This window comes from Drosophila nasuta, unplaced genomic scaffold (assembly GCF_023558535.2).
Source record: "Drosophila nasuta strain 15112-1781.00 unplaced genomic scaffold, ASM2355853v1 ctg56_pilon, whole genome shotgun sequence".
In the NCBI taxonomy this organism is placed as follows: Eukaryota; Metazoa; Arthropoda; class Insecta; order Diptera; family Drosophilidae; genus Drosophila; species Drosophila nasuta.
This window is the reverse complement of record NW_026869602.1, coordinates 12,645-34,348: the sequence shown is the minus strand read 5'-3', so window position 1 is coordinate 34,348 and position 21,704 is coordinate 12,645. Positions and strand designations below refer to the sequence as shown.

At 39.6% G+C, this 21,704-nt stretch overlaps 3 protein-coding genes and 1 long non-coding RNA gene across 5 annotated transcripts; all 4 read right to left on the bottom strand.

The window, feature by feature from the left end:
• Positions 1-13,330: 13,330 nt before the first annotated feature.
• LOC132798006 (uncharacterized) lies at positions 13,331-14,417 on the bottom strand. Its single transcript, XM_060809736.1, has 2 exons — positions 14,334-14,417; positions 13,331-13,817 (listed from the first exon to the last, which is right to left on the bottom strand). The coding sequence occupies exons 1-2, from the start codon at positions 14,338-14,340 to the stop codon at positions 13,465-13,467; spliced, it is 360 nt and encodes a 119-aa protein (XP_060665719.1). The 5' UTR covers positions 14,341-14,417; the 3' UTR covers positions 13,331-13,464.
• A 933-nt stretch (positions 14,418-15,350) lies between these two features.
• Positions 15,351-16,615, bottom strand: LOC132798005 (uncharacterized). 2 transcript variants are annotated; one of them, XM_060809735.1, is made up of 2 exons: positions 16,532-16,615; positions 15,351-16,016 (listed from the first exon to the last, which is right to left on the bottom strand). In XM_060809735.1, exons 1-2 carry the CDS (start codon positions 16,536-16,538, stop codon positions 15,664-15,666), a joined length of 360 nt encoding a protein of 119 aa, XP_060665718.1. In that variant the 5' UTR covers positions 16,539-16,615; the 3' UTR covers positions 15,351-15,663. The 2 variants fall into 2 exon arrangements, with proteins under 2 accessions (XP_060665718.1, XP_060665717.1); XM_060809734.1 differs by having other exon boundaries at positions 15,351-16,031; positions 16,532-16,614.
• A 1,247-nt stretch (positions 16,616-17,862) lies between these two features.
• Positions 17,863-18,802, bottom strand: LOC132798007 (uncharacterized). Its single transcript, XM_060809737.1, has 2 exons — positions 18,719-18,802; positions 17,863-18,215 (listed from the first exon to the last, which is right to left on the bottom strand). Exons 1-2 carry the CDS (start codon positions 18,723-18,725, stop codon positions 17,863-17,865), a joined length of 360 nt encoding a protein of 119 aa, XP_060665720.1. The 5' UTR covers positions 18,726-18,802.
• Positions 18,803-20,178: 1,376 nt separating this feature from the next.
• On the bottom strand, positions 20,179-21,466 carry LOC132798004 (uncharacterized). The gene is made up of 3 exons (XR_009633857.1): positions 21,319-21,466; positions 20,894-21,128; positions 20,179-20,393 (listed from the first exon to the last, which is right to left on the bottom strand). It is a non-coding gene; the product is annotated as an uncharacterized LOC132798004 (long non-coding RNA).
• Positions 21,467-21,704: the final 238 nt, after the last annotated feature.

Below are 21,704 nucleotides of genomic sequence, written 5' to 3'. Positions count from 1 at the left end.
TTCCCAGAATATACAACAGTCCGAATAAGAAAATTGTTGTAATGCTAATTTTTTTATTGTTCAAAATATCTTTTAAGGAGGTTTAATGAAATATACCAATTTGGAATTTCTCATTACAAAAGATTCTTGAACAACCGTGAACTGGTCACACTAAAAGTGTTTCGCTCTCTGCTCTTTAAGCTCTCTTACCCTTTGGATTTTTGACAGAGAAGGGACAAGTTGTAAAGTAAGTAAAGAAATATAACAAGAATTAATTTAAAACAAAACAACCACTCGCCTTATTTAATTGATTCACTTGTTCTTTTCAAGATGAGCGGCAACCAAGCGGTCGTGGTGCTAAATTGCCGCGTATGCACCCGGGCATGTATATACTACAAATCGCTGACATGTGAGATCGCGATTGGGCCAGAGAGCAGCACAACGGTGGCAAAGATGCTCAAAGAATGCTTTGGCTTGTCGTATGAGCCGCAAGATGGCGCCGCAGCACGTTTGCCACAGCAAATTTGCATGGCTTGTTTGCCATTGGCGAAGGAAGCATACATTTTAAAGCGCACGGCCATCAAAGCCCACGAACTTTTGCGTTTGGGCCTCGACAACAACAGTTGAGGCCTCAGTATCCATAATAGATCAGCACAGGCCCAATTACTAATAAATTGAAATATTCTTATACATAGTTTCTTATTCTTTATTTAACTATTACTTTTAGAAAAGCCTGGGGAATTTCATAAGCTTAATAATTTAGAGGTGAATCTCTTAAAAACTGGCGAACTAAATTCACCAGACGCAATAGAAGCAGTTACTTTGAATGGTTTTGGTCGGCGATCGGGTCAGCGCACGAGTGCAGCCGAAGCACCAAAAGTTGTCATCAGCAGCAGCGTTAAGCGCAAATACAAAACAAAAGCTTTAGCAAAATCAAATCAAAATGCACAGGTGCGCAAAACCAAAATGGCGGTCAAGCAAAATGTAAACAAAGGCAAAAGCAGAACAACTGCTGCGCAAGCGTCAACATCGACGTCGACATCGCATTCGCCATTGGAATTACTTGTGGTGGGCCATCAACTACACATACACCCCTTGCAAGTTACTCAGCAGCAGCAGGAATCAATTTAAACATCTCTAAAATTTGAAGAAAACTAAACTAAAAAAGCTGCTTAACTTTGCTCAAAAGCCAGAATTCCCGCTGCCCGCTGTTTTCAAAAATCCAGATCTGACGGGAAAAAAGCGGAAATGACACCACTGGTTGCGGCTAGTGTGCTCTTCTCATATGGCGCTAATCTGGAGCACAAGACGGAGGACAACCGTACGCCACTTATGGAGGCTAGTCGCTTGGAACGTCGAATTATCCATGAAAACCCTATGAATTGGACGACGGACAAGCGGTTGCGACGCTATCCCGTATTGACAGTGATAATGTCCAGCCGCCGTCCAGAACCACTTGAGAATTGCAACAGGCGAAAAAGTAAAATTTACTGTTTACGTTTTTAATTTATGAAAACAAACCTGCAATTATGCCATACAAATTTGTAATTGGAGAACGAAATATTGCATACTTTTAAGCTGATCATGCGAAGAACATAAAAACAAGATGGCTACAGTCAAGTGTGCTCAACTCTGAGACCCTCCGCTACCCATTTTGAATAAAGGCAAAATATAGCGGTATTAATTTTAAATATACCAAAATAACCGCAAAGATACTGGAAATTTACCAAATGATATTCTAGGTACATACAGGCATGCTCCGGTATTCACTTTTTGTTTTCGTTTTCGTTTTGAAAACGAGAACGAAAAAAATGGTGCTCCTGTTTTCACTTTCACAAGATTCTTTCGAATTGCAAAACGAAAAATTTGTCTTGGCGTAATAAAAGTAAATACCTTTTATACCCGCTACCCATAGGGTAGAAGGGTATTATAACTTTGTGCCGGCAGGAAATGTATGTAACAGGTAGAAGGAGGCATCTCCGACCCTATAAAGTATATATATTCTTGATCAGCGTCAACAGCCGAGGCGATATAGCAATGTCCGTCTGTCCGTCTGTCCGTCCGTCCGTATGAACACCTAGATCTCAGAGACTGTAAGAGATAGAGCTATAATTTTTTCGACAGCATTTGTTATGTTTGCACGTAGATCAAGTTTATTTCAAATTTTTGCCACGCCCACTTCCGCCCCGCAAATCAAAAAAATTGAATAACAAGTGTTATTTCTTTTGGTATTCTTTTGGTATTTCATCTTCACATCTCATCTTGAGACAATTCAGAAGCAAATCCTGAAGAAGATGGCTCAAAGTTTAATTGTGATGCTTCAAAATTACCAACCGATTTACGAGGTTTTATTTGGTCCTTTAAAAAGAGTAGACTATTAAAATGAGGCCAAGAAGTGTAATTGCTGTAAGCCTCCTCTGAAACACCAGAGTCGCCAGATTTTGAAACAGGAATTTTTTCCATTCATTGCGGAATTGGTCCCGGAGGTTCTTCCATTTTTTAAGCCGTCTTCTAAAATACAAATTTAATTAATTAATTAGAATGACGTCGAATATTATCCGCAATTACAAATTTTAGCTACAGGAGCATCTTTCTCATCATTGGCATATTCGTTTAAAATTGGAAGGACTTCTGTGTCAGTTATAGTGAAAGAGACTGTAATAGCTCTTTGGGAAGAGCTACAACCGATACATATGCCTCAGCCCACGAAGGAAATAATTAGCAAGACAGCAGACAACTTTTGGAAGCTGTGGAACTTTCCAAATTGTGCTGGGGCTATTGATTGAAAGCATATACGCCTTAGATGTCCACCTCATTCCGGGTCTATGTTTTATAATTATGAAAAGTACTTTTTCATAGTACTTCAAGGAGTGGCAGATGCCAATTGCCAAATTTATTGCCATAGAAGTTGGAGGCTATGGAAAACAAAGTGATGGTGGAACATTTAATGCATCACAACTCTATATGCAGCTAAGAGCTCGACAATTTTTCCGCCAGATTCTTGCTTGCCTGGAACAAACATTAAGATGCCATATGTCTTTGTGGGTGATGAGGCATATCCACTTCTAGAAAATCTTTTAAGGCCATATTCTCGAAGAGATATAAATACAAGTAACGAATACTTTAACAGTAGACTTTCCAGAGCTCGAAGATGCATTGAATGTGCCTTTGGTATCATGACATACAAATGGCGTCTTCTCTGGAAGCCTATTGAGACCAATCCAGATTTTGTTGATATCATTGTAGAGAGTATGCATTTTGCTTAATACAATCATTGACCTTGAAGGGCCTTATGAAATAAATTTAGAGTCACAACATTTTCATATTGACCTTGAAAATCATAACAACGCCGAAACTTTAAATCATGTAAATTTAAAAACAGGCCAACTATTAGAAACGCTTTTCGCGACTTTGTTTGCACACACAGATGTACCGAATAAAAATATGTAAATACAAATAATTTGCAGTTATTAATAAATCTTTACTTACTTGATGTTTCTAACATGTTTTCAATTTCTGTTCAATTTTTTTCCACCAAAATTCTGTTGTGATAGTTTTTGCTCTTTTGGTCCCATAGCGCTGGGCGTAAAAATACTTCACTAATTAAATTTTCGATATCCATTTCGTTCTGGTGTTCTCTCACAAATGACATTAAATGCAAAAAACGCATGATTTTAGAGTAAACTGCGCATAAAACTTAAAATAGAGTTACAAACTTACCATCTGAGCTTTCAAACACGCATGCTTTGAAAATAAACGGTAATTAAATCACAGAATGCAAGAAAACAATCGTACGCTCTGAGAGAGTTGAAGCGATAAAGCAGGTTGCAAACTGCTCTCTCGCTTTGCTCTCGCTTTCGCTTGAACTCGCTTCGCTCTCACTCTGACATCTTTCGAGCGATTGCATATGAAAAGGGTTGCAGTGGTTTATCGCTCGTTCTCGCCCAATATTATCGCATCGCTTCTCGCTCGCACTCTGACATCAGCCTAAGATGGTCAACGACGAAAGAGAGAGAGATTAAGAAAAAGTGAGACCATGTAAGGCCAAACATCAACCGATATTCGATATATAATATATACCGAGTGATGAGATGTTGCGATAACATATGCATATACTGTTTTTGCATCCAGTTTGATGCTACATTTCCACAATTATATTTGTATGCTCCTTTTGTTGTCACCAAGTTTTATTCACATTTAATTAAAATTTTTTTATATTTTATTTAATATATTCCCACAGAACACCAGGTGGCTGATGTCCTCACGAAGCCGTTGCCCGCTGCAAGATTTTTGACCCTAAGGAGCGCAATGGGTCTCACAAATTAAAATTATTTATAATAATATAATTTTTTGTTGTTTAATAATTAGTGATTCAAAACATATAATATGTTAAATGAAGTTTAATTTTTTTTGATTAACCAATGATTTGATTAAGGTTTCACTGGGTTTCCCTTAATCATAGAACTAGTTTGTTTTAATTTGTTTAAAACTATGTATTTCTAGATGAATATGAATCATTATTATTGTTCCCAGAATATACAACAGTCCGAATAAGAAAATTGTTGTAATGCTAATTTTTTTATTGTTCAAAATATCTTTTAAGGAGGTTTAATGAAATATACCAATTTGGAATTTCTCATTACAAAAGATTCTTGAACAACCGTGAACTGGTCACACTAAAAGTGTTTCGCTCTCTGCTCTTTAAGCTCTCTTACCCTTTGGATTTTTGACAGAGAACGGACAAGTTGTAAAGTAAGTAAAGAAATATAACAAGAATTAATTTAAAACAAAACAACCACTCGCCTTATTTAATTGATTCACTTGTTCTTTTCAAGATGAGCGGCAACCAAGCGGTCGTGGTGCTAAATTGCCGCGTATGCACCCGGGCATGTATATACTACAAATCGCTGACATGTGAGATCGCGATTGGGCCAGAGAGCAGCACAACGGTGGCAAAGATGCTCAAAGAATGCTTTGGCTTGTCGTATAAGCCGCAAGATGGCGCCGCAGCACGTTTGCCACAGCAAATTTGCATGGCTTGTTTGCCATTGGCGAAGGAAGCATACATTTTAAAGCGCACGCCCATCGAAGCCCACGAACTTTTGCGTTTGGGCCTCGACAACAACAGTTGAGGCCTCAGTATCCATAATAGATCAGCACAGGCCCAATTATTAATAAATTGAAATATTCTTATACATAGTTTCTTATTCTTTATTTAACTATTACTTTTAGAAAAGCCTGGGGAATTTCATAAGCTTAATAATTTAGAGGTGAATCTCTTAAAAACTGGCGAACTAAATTCACCAGACGCAATAGAAGCAGTTACTCCCTATGAATTGGACGACGTACAAGCGGTTGCGACGCCATCCCGCATTGACAGTGATAATGTCCAGCCGCCGTCCAGAACCACTTGAGAATTGCAACAGGCGAAAAGTAAAATTTACTGTTTACGTTTTTAATTTATGAAAACAAACCTGCAATTATGCCATACAAATTTGTAATTGGAGAACGAAATATTGCATACTTTTAAGCTGATCATGCGAAGAACATAAAAACAAGATGGCTACAGTCAAGTGTGCTCAACTCTGAGACCCTCCGCTACCCATTTTGAATAAAGGCAAAATATAGCGGTATTAATTTTAAATATACCAAAATAACCGCAAGGATACTGGAAATTTACCAAAGGATATTCTAGGTACATACAGGCATGCTCCGGTATTCACTTTTTGTTTTCGTTTTCGTTTTGAAAACGAGAACGAAAAAATGGTGCTCCTGTTTTCACTTTCACAAGATTCTTTCGAATTGCAAAACGAAAAAATTTGTCTTGGCGTAATAAAAAGTAAATACCTTTTATACCCGCTACCCATAGGGTAGAAGGGTATTATAACTTTGTGCCGGCAGGAAATGTATGTAACAGGTAGAAGGAGGCATCTCCGACCCTATAAAGTATATATATTCTTGATCAGCGTCAACAGCCGAGGCGATATAGCAATGTCCGTCTGTCCGTCTGTCCGTCCGTCCGTATGAACACCTAGATCTCAGAGACTGTAAGAGATAGAGCTATAATTTTTTCGACAGCATTTGTTATGTTTGCACGTAGATCAAGTTTATTTCAAATTTTTGCCACGCCCACTTCCGCCCCCGCAAATCAAAAAATTGAATAACAAGTGTAATTTTTAAGCTAGAGCTATGAATTTTGGTTTATACAATAACTACTATAGTAGTTATGATTGCTGAAAATTTGGTTGCGATCAGATAAAAATTGTGGAAGTTATTAAATAAATACTTTTGCATGGGCCAAAACGCCTACTTACTATGGGTCTGAGTTGCTTTGGCCGACAATCTGGTACATTGTGCCGTTTTTGGTATATTTTGAATGGTGTACTATATCGATATACCAAACATACCATTTGGCATATTTTTAGTATTTTTTATGTATTTTCGGTATATTTTGAAAATGATACTGCAATATTTTGCCTTTATTAAAAATGGGTAGTATATCTCACAGTCGAGCACACTCGACTGTAACTTTCATACTTGTTCTTTATTAAATCGGATCTTTTATTGTCGTTCTGTTAAGACCGCCATAAAATCAATTAGGTTTGTAATTATTTGTAAAACGACTAATTTCTGACCCCACCTCAAATTTGGAAATAAAATTTTGCCGTCCGGTGTAAGTCCGACACCATGAGTTATCACCTAAGCTGTCACACTTTTGGTGGAATGAAAAGCAAGTTAAAAATACTTGTATAATGAAACGGATGGCATTAAATTTGTTGAAGTTGGGTAAAATATGTTTTATAAAAATTAATTTATTTAATTTAATTACTTAAGTACTAAAATTTTATTAAAAAATTGTTGAAATCACCGCCATTAAAAACGTGGGAAACAGCTGATTGTTGTTGAACTCTGATTGCCGTTCAACTGCTTTTTAAAAATGTGAGTAAAAAGTTTTTTTATAAAAATGATTCAATAAATCGAAACCCATTTTTCGAGACAATTAAATCGCTAATTGAAACAAATTAATCGATTAATATGTATCACAAATGATTAATCGAGCCTTCACTATTCTCGTCTCTTATTGTCGTATAAAATATTTCTGACAATTGTGTTTCGATTTCTTGCTTCTCTGATGAAAGTTTTGTTGGAAATGTTTTCATTACAAAAGGGTTTCCAGGGACGAAAAGATTCAACGTCACTGATAGAAGCGGCTGCTTCGGGTCATTGTGACATTGTCATAGTGCTGCTCAGGAACAATTTCAATGTGAATGCAAGTTGTGAAAATGGGGACACGGCGCACACGGACAAATAGAGTTACAAACTTACCATCTGAGCTTTCAAACACACGTGCTTTGAAAATAAACGGTAATTAAATCACAAAATACAAGAAAACAATCGTACGCTCTGAGAGAGTTGAAGCGATAAAGCAGGTTGCAAACTGCTCTCTCGCTTTCTCGCTTGAACTCGCAACTCGCTTCGCTCTCACTCTGACATCTTTCGAGCGATTGCATATGAAAAGGTTTGCAGTGGTTTATCGCTCGTTCTCGCCCAATATTATCGCATCGCTTCTCGCTCGCACTCTGACATTAGCCTAAGATGGTCAACGACGAAAGAGAGAGGGATTAAGAAAAAGTAAGACCATGTAAGGCCAAACATCAACCGATATTTGATATATAATTTATACCGATTTAATATATTAGTGATGAGATGTTGCGATAACATATGTATATACTGTTTTTGCATCCAGTTTGATGCTAGAGGCCCCAAGTGCAACTGAGCATCTTTTTCGCCATGTACAAGGCTCCGGTGGCTTTCTTCACCCTTTCTAACACGTTAAGCTTCCATGACAGTTTGCTGTCCAGGACCACACCTAGGTATTTTACTGCTAGGCTCGGCTTTAGTATGGCATTACGTGCAGCCTATTTTAGGGGGGACCACGCAGGTACCTTATACCTCTTCATGAAAAGGATAAGGTCCGTTTTGTCCGCGTTAATGCTGAGCCCGGCTGATTCGGCCCATGCTTTAACTTCCCGCAAAGTAAGTTCCATTACGGAACTAAGGGTGGTTGGGCATTTCCCAGTTATCAAAATGCTTATGTCGTCGGCATAGGCAATTAACTTGGGGGCCCGTCTAGTAAATTTTTGAAGTAGGCTATTTACGACCAAATTCCAAAGGAGAGGCGAGAGAACCCCACCCTGGGGAGTGCCACCTCGCACTACCTTTGTAATGGCCGCATCGCCCCACGTAGCCACCACCCCCCTGTCGCAAAGAAGGCGGTTGACCCACCTGTGGATCGCTGGTGCCGTGTTAGCTGAGGTAAGGCCCTTCATAATAGCGTCAGTAGTAACATTGTTGAAGGCGCCTGAAATGTCAAGAAATGCACCCAAGGCACATTCTTTATAATGGTCTGCTTTTTCAATGGAGGCTACTAGAGCATGGAGAGCTGTCTCAACGGACTTGCCCTTTATATACGCATGCTGATTTGGGGACAACAGATGCATTGAGTTGCTTCTGATGTGCAAATCAAGTAGCTTTTCCAATGTTTTTAGCAGAAAAGAGGTTAGGCTGATAGGCCGGAAGTCATTTGGGACCACATGACTGCATTTGCCCGCCTTGGGCAGGAAAATGACTTTCGAGGTCCTCCAAAGAGTGGTGATATGACCACATGCGAGGCACGCCGAATAGATACCCGATAGCCACGGAACAATCGTGAGCTTGCTGGCTTGCAGCATTGCTGGCGAAAGTCCATCGAGACCAGGCGACCTGACCTTCGCAAAGGAGTCGATAGCCCAAATTATTTTATTAACTGTAATTAGACCGGCAGGGGTCTCATAACTGGGAGACTAGGAAGGAGCTGCCAGTCACTGTTCTCCATTCCAATACATCCCGAGAAATGAGTTGAGAGCAGTGCTTCAAGAATTTCAGTACTGCTCTCCGTCCACACTCCATCGCCCGACTTGAGCAGACTAGGACTGGAAGCCTGCTTGGACAGCAGCTTCCTCAGTCTGGAGGTGTCTTTGATGTTGTCCAGGTCAGAGCAAAAGGTTCTCCATGAAGACCTTTTGTATGATCGGATCATCCTCTTGTAAGACTTTAGGAGAGACCTGTACTCGTCCCAGACATATTCATTGTCCGCCTTCTTAGCAAGTTGAAACATGCTAGTAAGCTCCCCACGAAGCGAAGAGAGATCTGGGTTCCACCAGGGTGGCTTCGGTCTTCTCGTCGGTCTAGAGAGTCTACAAGATTGGCGAAATGCGGAAAGTAGTCCTGCTGAGAGGACATTGACATTTGTTTCTAGGTCCTGTACGGAGTTGATGTTACCCGGCGGACCAAGAGACTTGGAAACAAGGCTAGAGCATTTCGCCCAGTTAGTATTTCGGGGATTTCTGAACGGCTGAGCCGCAGGTACCCTGTTAAAAGGAATGGTAAATTGAATGTACTTATGATCCGAGAAGGAGGGTCTTTCCAGGACCCTCCACTCTTCTACATTGGTACACTCAGTTGCAATCGTTAAGTCCAGCACATTACAAGAGGTGGGACCTACATAGGTAGATACCTCACCTCTGTTGGCTAGTCTAAGCTTATGGTTAAGGATAAAATCAAGAACTGACTCACCCCTGTCGTTAATGTCGGGACTTCCCCAGACGCTATGGTGGGCGTTGGCGTCCGTTCCGATTATTAGATGTTTATTGAAGGAGCAGACCATGTCCACCAGCCTCCGTAGCTCGTCAGGTGGAGCCGGCATGTCGTGGGCCATGTAGCAGGATGCCAGCAGCAAACATCCCTCACGGCTCTCCAGCACCACCACGGTAAGATCGTCATTGCTGTAATTAGGTAGTAGATGAGCTTTTAGCCCCTTTTTTACAAGGATGGCAGTTCTCGATCTACTTACCAATGTCGGGACGTACAGATCGTAATTAAGCGACTTCAGCCCAGCAACAGTGTTGCCCGACGCTATCCACGGTTCTTGGACCAAAGCCGCGTAGGCGGACACTTCCTCCAGGGCAAGGAGTAGCTCCGCCGAAGCCGTTTTAGACTTATGGAGGTTGAGTTGCAGCACACTCATTAGAGGTTAGCAAACTCGCGGGGGCCCGTCTTCATGGACAGTTCCTCCCCCACCTCCTCCGTCTCATCAGTCAAGCTGAGGTGCTGGGTGGCGTCGGTCACGCTCTCGAGACCGAGATCTGCCTCGACCTCCCCTGACCTCAGCGTGAATGTGTCCTTGTCGTTGGGATGACGTTTTTTGAGGCGAAGGTACACGCTCCCTAAGCCCCACGCCATCTTCCCATTGCGTTTATATAGCAAATCCTCGGCCTCCTTATTGATCTGAATGATATCGTGCTGCCCACCACTGGGTAAAGGTTCATCAACCTTCAGCACGGACCAATCACTCGTCGGTATGGCCGGGTTCTGCTTTTTAAGCAGCTGAAGCGCCCGCTCGCCCTGAACAACTATTGGGAAAAGGACTTTCGCCTTCGGCATGGACGGAATATTATTCCTGTCCACCAGCGTCCAGCTTGGCCAACCGCCACAGCTCTGCGTCTAGTTTGGGTTACGGTCGCTTGCAGCCACTGCAATGTTGAGATGCGTCCTTGCAGTGTCAGGATCTTGACACCATTCATCCAGTTCGAGTGCCTTCGAATATAGGCATTGGACTGTCTGGGACATTCTCCATCCTGACAAACAGTGCGTCAGACCAGCTTACTATGTTGTTGGCAACCGCCACCGCTCTGCACACATTTTCCCGTCAGGGTGGAAGGGGGCTAAGTTGGTTTTCCCGCATCCACGTGTTGGCCCAGGCAAGCCTCTCCTGGTCCTTGACGGACAGGTTAGCTACGCAACTAAGCCTTACGTGAATACGGGTCGCCGCCTTATTTTTGGCCTTCTCCTTCAGCCCCCCCCCGTGCCCCGCTGCGCAACCTTGGAGGTGCTGGCGATAGGCAGGGGTGACTGAAGAGGAAGACGTTCCCCCTCCACCGTAGAAATTGGCGCAGCGCTCTTTTGGTCCGTGTCGGTTAAGACCATAGCACCCGCGCGCACCAACCTCGAATTTTTGGTGGCAGTGTTGTTACAACTGATACGGCCTGCTCCCGCCGCCTCAGAGGTGTGACCGCTGGCGACACGCAGAGAGGATCTCTCCCCCCCCGTGCCCGCCGGTGGTAGCAGTCACGCGTTCCACCAACGTTTGGGCTGACATCCCAGCCCGGGTTGAATAGTTTAATGAGTCCATTCTGAGACCATTTTGGCTAATTTTGTTCTTGGGAGCCCCCCATAGCGTTTTCAGTCTGACCGCCAGACACCTCGTACCATATATTCTGCTACTTATCTTCAGACAGATGCCCGAAAGATAAGGAACAGAGTCCTCAGCTAGGATCTGCAGTTCCTGAAATATCGACGTATAGTAGAGATCTGCTACCCGTTGACAATGAGGTAATACAGATCCTACCCAGCCAGCACCCTCAGGGAGGGTTCAGCAGAGGATTTTTGCCAGCCCTCCGACCCTTTAGAGATGTTTAAATTGAATTTAACGTTGTAATGTTAAAAATGTATTTCTCTCGACAAAATATCGATATTTACGTCTGTGTGTCTCTCCGTCATGGATTCGCAGCGACTATAAGAGATAAGCTATAATTTTTTCGACAGCATTTGTTATTCTTTGCACGCAGATTAAGTTTGTTTCAAATTTTTGCACCGCCGTCAGCATCTTCCGCCCCTCTTCATTTCCAGTCAAGCGTATAAGAACGGTAAAATGCGAATGCTGAACAATAATAATTTTAAAGATAACGTGTTGCGAATTATATATACAATAATTGCTATAGTAGTGTATGAACCGTCCTGAAAGTTTGTTTGATTGCAATCAGATAAATTTCGTGGAAGTTATTAAAGGTACACAGTTAGCAAAACGCATACTTTTTTGCTTTCTTTAGTTGCTTTGGCTGACAATCTACGGAATGTTCCGTCTATTGGTATATTTTGAATGAGGTACCTATATACGATGCACCAAATATACCATTTAAATATATTTTAGTACATTTTGCATCATATTTGGTAAATTTTGAGCACACATACACAGCGGACCTATTCTTTTTCCTTGCGCATAAAATATGTATGTATGTGTGCTCGCGGTAAACTTGCGCAGCTTGCACTGTAATTTTATTTTATTACACAACTTTTTTAAATATTCACACAGCTAGCAAAACTCACCTGCCATGTTGATGCGTCTATTCTCCAACCACCAATGGCGTTTATATCCTCGAAATGCAATGACTCCAAATGACAAAATTCGGTGTTGCTTTATTCTGTGAGTGCCTTTTGTCGTTACTTTATCGATTGACATGTAGTTTCTGATTGACATTTGTCTGCCAATAGACAAACGGAGTCCGATGCTTTTCCCATTAATAGGAAATCAAATTTTTTATTTGTGGCCACAAGTAAAACAAAAGCAAAAATTTAATATAGAAAAAGGTATTTACTAAGTCACCACGCCAATTAGAGCTGCTATTTTTGCAATTCCAAAGAATCTTGCAAAATGAAATGCTTGCACCAATTTCGTCAACCAGCAAATACGAAAACACAAACAAAAAGTGAACAAAAGCAGCCCTGTATGTACCAGAATTTCCTTTTGTAAAACAAGTACTGCGGTTCTTTTGGTATATTTACAAAATTAATACCGCTTTTTTGACTTTCTTCAAAATGGTAGTACCTCAGACGCGTAGCACACTTTCAGCGATGGAAAGCATAAGGCATATCAAAAGGGTCTTCCAATTTTGTTTCCAACTGCCCATTCCTAACAAGAACAACGAATCCGATGCTTGCAACGACTTATTTTGGTTCTTATCATGACTCTTCCAAAGGCATACTCAAAATGTAGCCTTTTGTTTTTAACTGTTCTTCGACCTCAGCGTAATAGTATGCAATATAGTCGTTCTCGGCAAAGTATGGCATAATTGCAGGTTTGTTTACATAAATTAAAAACGTAAACAGAAATATTACTTTTTCGCCTGTTGAATTCTAAGTGGTTCACCGAAACTGGACATTTCACTCTCAATACGGGATGGCGTTTCAACCACTGTCCGTCGTCCAATTCATAGCAGTGGTGTCATTTCCGCTTTTTACCCGTCAGATCTGGATTTTTTTGAAGCGTGATTGCGGGAAAAATATGAAAACAGCGGGCAGCGGGAATTCTGGCTTTTTGAGCAAAGTTAAGCAGCTTTTTTTTTAGTTTAGTTTTCTTCAAATTTTAGAGATGTTTAAATTGAATTTAACGTCTATAATGTTAAAAATGTATTTCTCTCGACAAAATATCGATATTTACTTGTATCGAATAACTTTCCTCAAAAGCTCACACCTAAATTGTAGCGTCTTCCATCACTAATATTGTGAAATTCGCTTGCGCTATATCAAATTAACGATGCCAAAGGAAACTTTTAAGCAAAAAGTGCAGCAGCACTTCCAGTTCCAGTTCAAACAGCAGCGAGGTGAATCTCAAGTCAATGGAGCTGCAATTGCATTCGCTTTGCCTGCCATTTTTGCGGATCGCAGCGTTGCTGCGTCAGCATCTCTATCGATCATATTTTTGATGTTCTCTTCATTTCCAGTCAGCGCGTATACAACGGTGGTTTCCTGCTGCTGCTGAGCATCAATCAATATGCTATTACTTGTTAGCAGGAACGTGTTCAACGTGTTCAATTTATCATCGATTTGTGCCAAGACTGAATCGGTTGCATTCTCTAAGTGTTGCTCCAGCCAACCAACCGTTTGGGCACTGCGTGCTTTAATAATACGACGTTTTAATTCTTTCAAAAATATTCGCCGTGCATCCGGTGGCGTTAGCGACACTGTCCCATTATTGTCAGCGATGCAAAATTAAGAATAATAATAATTAATAATAATAATAATAATCTTATAAATTAAATTGAAATTAATAGAACATCAAAGCCTGCCTGAACTTAACCTCACATTTCATACTATTTTTGCAGTGTTTGTTTTCTTCATTTTCTTTACAAGTAATTTCAACAGCAAGTAGATCAAATTTAACCTCAATTTTCATGTGCACACTTTTCGCGTCCGACTTTTTGCTTTCTTTTTAGATTTTGCACAGCTACGGACATCCACTGGTCTATGCTTTGCCTCTACTAGGGGCTAACCTAACCTTAGATTGTGCACACATGCATGAAAATCATTAAAAATTAATCACACTCATACTGCTCACTCACACAGCGGACCTACTCTTTCTCCTTGCGCATACAAATATGTATGTATGTGTGCTCGCGGTAAACTTGCGCAGCTTGCACAAAAATTTTATTTTATTACACAACTTTTTTTTAAATATTCACACAGCTAGCAAAACTCACCTGCCATGTTGATGCGTCTATTCTCCAACCACCAATGGCGTTTATATCCTCGAAATGCAATGACTCCAAATGACAAAATTCGGTGTTGCTTTATTCTGTGAGTGCCTTTTGTCGTTACTTTATCGATTGACATGTATGTATGTAGTTTCTGATCTGACATTTGTCTGCCAATAGACAAACGGAGTCCGATGCTTTTCCCATTAATAGGAAATCAAATTTTTTGTTTGTGGCCACAAGTAAAAAGCAAAAGCAAAAAATTTAATATAGAAAAAGGTATTTACTTTGTATTACGCCAAGACAAATTTTTAGTTTTGCAATTCGAAAGAATCTTGCGAAAATGAAAACGGGAGCACCAATTTTTTCGTTCTAGTTTTCAAAACGAAAACGAAAACAAAAAGTGAATACCGGAGCATCCCTGTATGTACCTAGAATTTCCTTTTGTAAATTTCCAGTATTTCTGCGGTTATTTTGGTATATTTACAAAATTAATACCGCTATATTTTGACTTTCTTCAAAATGAGTAGCGGGGGTCTCAGAGTTGAGCACACTTTCATCGACTCTTCCAAAGGCATATCAAAAGGGTCTTCCAAAAGCATTTCCAACTGCACATCCTTTGCCTCTTCTAACGACTCATCCGATTCTTTCAACGACTTTTCTTTCGGTTCTTTCATCGACTCTTCCAAAGGCATATCAAAATGTAGCCTTCTTGTTTTTTATGTTCTTCGCATGATCAGCGTAAGAGTATGCAATATTTCGTTCTCCAATTACAAATTTGTATGGCATAATTGCAGGTTTGTTTACATAAATAAAACATAAGTAAACAGTAAATTTTACTTTTTCGCCTGTTGCAATTCTCAAGTGGTTCTGGACGGCAGCTGGACATTATCACTCTCAATACGGGATGGCGTCGCAACCACTTGTCCGTCGTCCAATTCATAGCAGTGGTGTCATTTCCGCTTTTTTCCCGTCAGATCTGGATTTTTTAAGCGTGATTGCGGGAAAAATATGAAAACAGCGGGCAGCGGGAATTCTGGCTTTTTGAGCAAAGTTAAGCAGCTTTTTTTTAGTTTAGTTTTCTTCAAATTTTAGAGATGTTTAAATTGAATTTAACGTCTGTAATGTTAAAAATGTATTTCTCTCGACAAAATATCGATATTTACTTGTATCGAACAACTTCCCTCAAAAGTTCACACCTATATTGGAGCATCTTCCATCACTAATATTGTGAAATTCGCTTGCGCTATATCAAATTAACGATGCCAAAGGAAACTTTTAAGCAGAAAGTGCAGCAGCACTTCCAGTTCCAGTTCAAACAGCAGCGAGGTGAATCTCATGTCAATGGAGCTGCAATTGCATTCGCTTTGCCTGCCATTTTTGCGGATCGCAGCGTTGCTGCGTCAGCATCTCTATCGATCATATTTTTGATGTTCTCTTCATTTCCAGTCAGCGCGTATACAACGGTGGTTTCCTGCTGCTGCTGAGCATCAATCAATATGCTATTTTTTCTTAGCAGGAACGTGTTCAACGTGTTCAATTTATCATCGATTTGTGCCAAGACTGAATCGGTTGCATTCTCTAAGTGTTGCTCCAGCCAACCAACCGTTTGGGCACTGCGTGCTTTAATAATACGACGTTTTAATTCTTTCAAAAATATTCGCCGTGCATCCGGTGGCGTTAGCGACACTGTCTCATTATTGTCTGCGATGCAAAATTAAGAATAATAATAATTAATAATAATAATAATAATCTTATAAATTAAATTGAAATTAATAGAACATCAAAGCCTGCCTGAACTTAACCTCACATTTCATACTATTTTTGCAGTGTTTGTTTTCTTCATTTTTTTTACAAGTAATTTCAACAGCAAGTAGATCAAATTTAACCTCAATTTTAATGTGCACACTTTTCGCGTCCGACTTTTTGCTTTCTTTTTAGATTTTGCACAGCTACGGACATCCACTGGTCTATGCTTTGCCTCTACTAGGGGCTAACCTAACCTTAGATTGTGCACACATGCATGAAAATCATTAAAAATTAATCACACTCACACAGCTCACTCACACAGCGGATTTATTCTTTTTCCTTGCGCATACAAATATGTATGTATGTGTGCTCGCGGTAAACTTGCGCAGCTTGCACAAAAATTTTATTTTATTACACAACTTTTTTTAAATATTCACACAGCTAGCAAAACTCACCTGCCATGTTGATGCGTCTATTCTCCAACCACCAATGGCGTTTATATCCTCGAAATGCAATGACTCCAAATGACAAAATTCGGTGTTGCTTTATTCTGTGAGTGCCTTTTGTCGTTACTTTATCGATTGACATGTATGTATGTAGTTTCTGATCTGACATTTGTCTGCCAATCGACAAACGGAGTCCGATGCTTTTCCCATTAATAGGAAATCAAATTTTTTGTTTGTGGCCACAAGTAAAAAGCAAAAGCAAAAAATTTAATATAGAAAAAGGTATTTACTTTGTATTACGCCAAGACAAATTTTTTAGTTTTGCAATTCGAAAGAATCTTGCGAAAATGAAAACGGGAGCACCAATTTTTTCGTTCTAGTTTTCAAAACGAAAACGAAAACAAAAAGTGAATACCGGAGCATCCCTGTATGTACCTAGAATTTCCTTTTGTAAATTTCCAGTATTTCTGCGGTTATTTTGGTATATTTACAAAATTAATACCGCTATATTTTGACTTTCTTCAAAATGAGTAGCGGGGTCTCAGAGTTGAGCACACTTTCATCGACTCTTCCAAAGGCATATCAAAAGGGTCTTCCAAAAGCATTTCCAACTGCACATCCTTTGCCTCTTCTAACGACTCATCCGATTCTTTCAACGACTTTTCTTTCGGTTCTTTCATCGACTCTTCCAAAGGCATATCAAAATGTAGCCTTCTTGTTTTTTATGTTCTTCGCATGATCAGCGTAAGAGTATGCAATATTTCGTTCTCCATTTACAAATTTGTATGGCATAATTGCAGGTTTGTTTACATAAATTAAAAACGTAAACAGTAAATTTTACTTTTTCGCCTGTTGCAATTCTCAAGTGGTTCTGGACGGCAGCTGGACATTATCACTCTCAATACGGGATGGCGTCGCAACCACTTGTCCGTCGTCCAATTCATAGCAGTGGTGTCATTTCCGCTTTTTTCCCGTCAGATCTGGATTTTTTCGAAGCGTGATTGCGGGAAAAATATGAAAACAGCGGGCAGCGGGAATTCTGGCTTTTTGAGCAAAGTTAAGCAGTTTTTTTTTTAGTTTAGTTTTCTTCAAATTTTAGAGATGTTTAAATTGAATTTAACGTCTGTAATGTTAAAAATGTATTTCTCTCGACAAAATATCGATATTTACTTGTATCGAACAACTTCCCTCAAAAGTTCACACCTATATTGGAGCATCTTCCATCACTAATATTGTGAAATTCGCTTGCGCTATATCAAATTAACGATGCCAAAGGAAACTTTTAAGCAGAAAGTGCAGCAGCACTTCCAGTTCCAGTTCAAACAGCAGCGAGGTGAATCTCATGTCAATGGAGCTGCAATTGCATTCGCTTTGCCTGCCATTTTTGCGGATCGCAGCGTTGCTGCGCCAGCATCTCCATCGATCATATTTTTGATGCTCTCTTCATTTCCAGTCAGCGCGTATACAACGGTGGTTTCCTGCTGCTGCTGAGCATCAATCAATATGCTATTTTTTCTTAGCAGGAACGTGTTCAACGTGTTCAATTTATCATCGATTTGTGCCAAGACTGAATCGGTTGCATTCTCTAAGTGTTGCTCCAGCCAACCAACCGTTTGGGCACTGCGTGCTTTAATAATACGACGTTTTAATTCTTTCAAAAATATTCGCCGTGCATCCGGTGGCGTTAGCGACACTGTCCCATTATTGTCAGCGATGCAAAATTAAGAATAATAATAATTAATAATAATAATAATAATCTTATAAATTAAATTGAAATTAATAGAACATCAAAGCCTGCCTGAACTTAACCTCACATTTCATACTATTTTTGCAGTGTTTGTTTTCTTAATTTTCTTTACAAGTAATTTCAACAGCAAGTAGATCAAATTTAACCTCAATTTTCATGTGCACACTTTTCGCGTCCGACTTTTTGCTTTCTTTTTAGATTTTGCACAGCTACGGACATCCACTGGTCTATGCTTTGCCTCTACTAGGGGCTAACCTAACCTTAGATTGTGCACACATGCATGAAAATCATTAAAAATTAATCACACTCACACAGCGGACCTACTCTTTCTCCTTGCGCATACAAATATGTATGTATGTGTGCTCGCGGTAAACTTGCGCAGCTTGCACAAAAATTTTATTTTATTACACAACTTTTTTTTAAATATTCACACAGCTAGCAAAACTCACCTGCCATGTTGATGCGTCTATTCTCCAACCACCAATGGCGTTTATATCCTCGAAATGCAATGACTCCAAATGACAAAATTCGGTGTTGCTTTATTCTGTGAGTGCCTTTTGTCGTTACTTTATCGATTGACATGTATGTATGTAGTTTCTGATCTGACATTTGTCTGCCAATCGACAAACGGAGTCCGATGCTTTTCCCATTAATAGGAAATCAAATTTTTTGTTTGTGGCCACAAGTAAAAAGCAAAAGCAAAAAATTTAATATAGAAAAAGGTATTTACTTTGTATTACGCCAAGACAAATTTTTTAGTTTTGCAATTCGAAAGAATCTTGCGAAAATGAAAACGGGAGCACCAATTTTTTCGTTCTAGTTTTCAAAACGAAAACGAAAACAAAAAGTGAATACCGGAGCATCCCTGTATGTACCTAGAATTTCCTTTTGTAAATTTCCAGTATTTCTGCGGTTATTTTGGTATATTTACAAAATTAATACCGCTATATTTTGACTTTCTTCAAAATGAGTAGCGGGGGTCTCAGAGTTGAGCACACTTTCATCGACTCTTCCAAAGGCATATCAAAAGGGTCTTCCAAAAGCATTTCCAACTGCACATCCTTTGCCTCTTCTAACGACTCATCCGATTCTTTCAACGACTTTTCTTTCGGTTCTTTCATCGACTCTTCCAAAGGCATATCAAAATGTAGCCTTCTTGTTTTTTATGTTCTTCGCATGATCAGCGTAAGAGTATGCAATATTTCGTTCTCCATTTACAAATTTGTATGGCATAATTGCAGGTTTGTTTACATAAATTAAAAACGTAAACAGTAAATTTTACTTTTTCGCCTGTTGCAATTCTCAAGTGGTTCTGGACGGCAGCTGGACATTATCACTCTCAATACGGGATGGCGTCGCAACCACTTGTCCGTCGTCCAATTCATAGCAGTGGTGTCATTTCCGCTTTTTTCCCGTCAGATCTGGATTTTTTCGAAGCGTGATTGCGGGAAAAATATGAAAACAGCGGGCAGCGGGAATTCTGGCTTTTTGAGCAAAGTTAAGAAGTTTTTTTTTTTTAGTTTAGTTTTCTTCAAATTTTAGAGATGTTTAAATTGAATTTAACGTCTGTAATGTTAAAAATGTATTTCTCTCGACAAAATATCGATATTTACTTGTATCGAACAACTTCCCTCAAAAGTTCACACCTATATTGGAGCATCTTCCATCACTAATATTGTGAAATTCGCTTGCGCTATATCAAATTAACGATGCCAAAGGAAACTTTTAAGCAGAAAGTGCAGCAGCACTTCCAGTTCCAGTTCAAACAGCAGCGAGGTGAATCTCATGTCAATGGAGCTGCAATTGCATTCGCTTTGCCTGCCATTTTGCGGATCCAGCGTTGCTGCGGCATCTCATCGATCATATTTTTGATGCGTCAGCGCGTATACAACGGTGCCTGCTGCTGAGCATCAATCAATATGCTATTTTTTCTTAGCAGGAACGTGTTCAACGTGTTCAATTTATCATCGATTTGTGCCAAGACTGAATCGGTTGCATTCTCTAAGTGTTGCTCCAGCCAACCAACCGTTTGGGCACTGCGTGCTTTAATAATACGACGTTTTAATTCTTTCAAAAATATTCGCCGTGCATCCGGTGGCGTTAGCGACACTGGCTCATTATTGTCTGCGATGCAAAATTAAGAATAATAATAATTAATAATAATAATAATAATCTTATAAATTAAATTGAAATTAATAGAACATCAAAGCCTGCCTGAACTTAACCTCACATTTCATACTATTTTTGCAGTGTTTGTTTTCTTCATTTTTTTTACAAGTAATTTCAACAGCAAGTAGATCAAATTTAACCTCAATTTTAATGTGCACACTTTTCGCGTCCGACTTTTTGCTTTCTTTTTAGATTTTGCACAGCTACGGACATCCACTGGTCTATGCTTTGCCTCTACTAGGGGCTAACCTAACCTTAGATTGTGCACACATGCATGAAAATCATTAAAAATTAATCACACTCATACTGCTCACTCACACAGCGGACCTACTCTTTCTCCTTGCGCATACAAATATGTATGTATGTGTGCTCGCGGTAAACTTGCGCAGCTTGCACAAAAATTGTATTTTATTACACAACTTTTTTTAAATATTCACACAGCTAGCAAAACTCACCTGCCATGTTGATGCGTGTATTCTCCAACCACCAATGGCGTTTATATCCTCGAAATGCAATGACTCCAAATGACAAAATTCGGTGTTGCTTTATTCTGTGAGTGCCTTTTGTCGTTACTTTATCGATTGACATGTATGTATGTAGTTTCTGATCTGACATTTGTCTGCCAATCGACAAACGGAGTCCGATGCTTTTCCCATCAATAGGAAATCAAATTTTTGTTTGTGGCCACAACTAAAAAGCAAAAGCAAAAAATTTAATATAGAAAAAGGTATTTACTTTGTATTACGCCAAGACAAATTTTTTCGTTTTGCAATTCGAAAGAATCTTGTGAAAGTGAAAACGGGAGCACCAATTTTTTCGTTCTCGTTTTCAAAACGAAAACGAAAACAAAAAGTGAATACCGGAGCATCCCTGTATGTACCTAGAATATCCTTTTGTAAATTTCCAGTATTTCTGCGGTTATTTTGGTATATTTAAAAATTAATACCGCTATATTTTGACTTTCTTCAAAATGAGTAGCGGGGGTCTCAGAGTTGAGCACACTTTCATCGACTCTTCCAAAGGCATATCAAAAGGGTCTTCCAAAAGCATTTCCAACTGCACATTCTTTGCCTCTTCTAACGACTCATCCGATTCTTTCAACGACTTTTCTTTCGGTTCTTTCATCGACTCTTCCAAAGGCATATCAAAATGTAGCCTTCTTGTTTTTTATGTTCTTCGCATGATCAGCGTAAGAGTATGCAATATTTCGTTCTCCAATTACAAATTTGTATGGCATAATTGCAGGTTTGTTTACATAAATTAAAA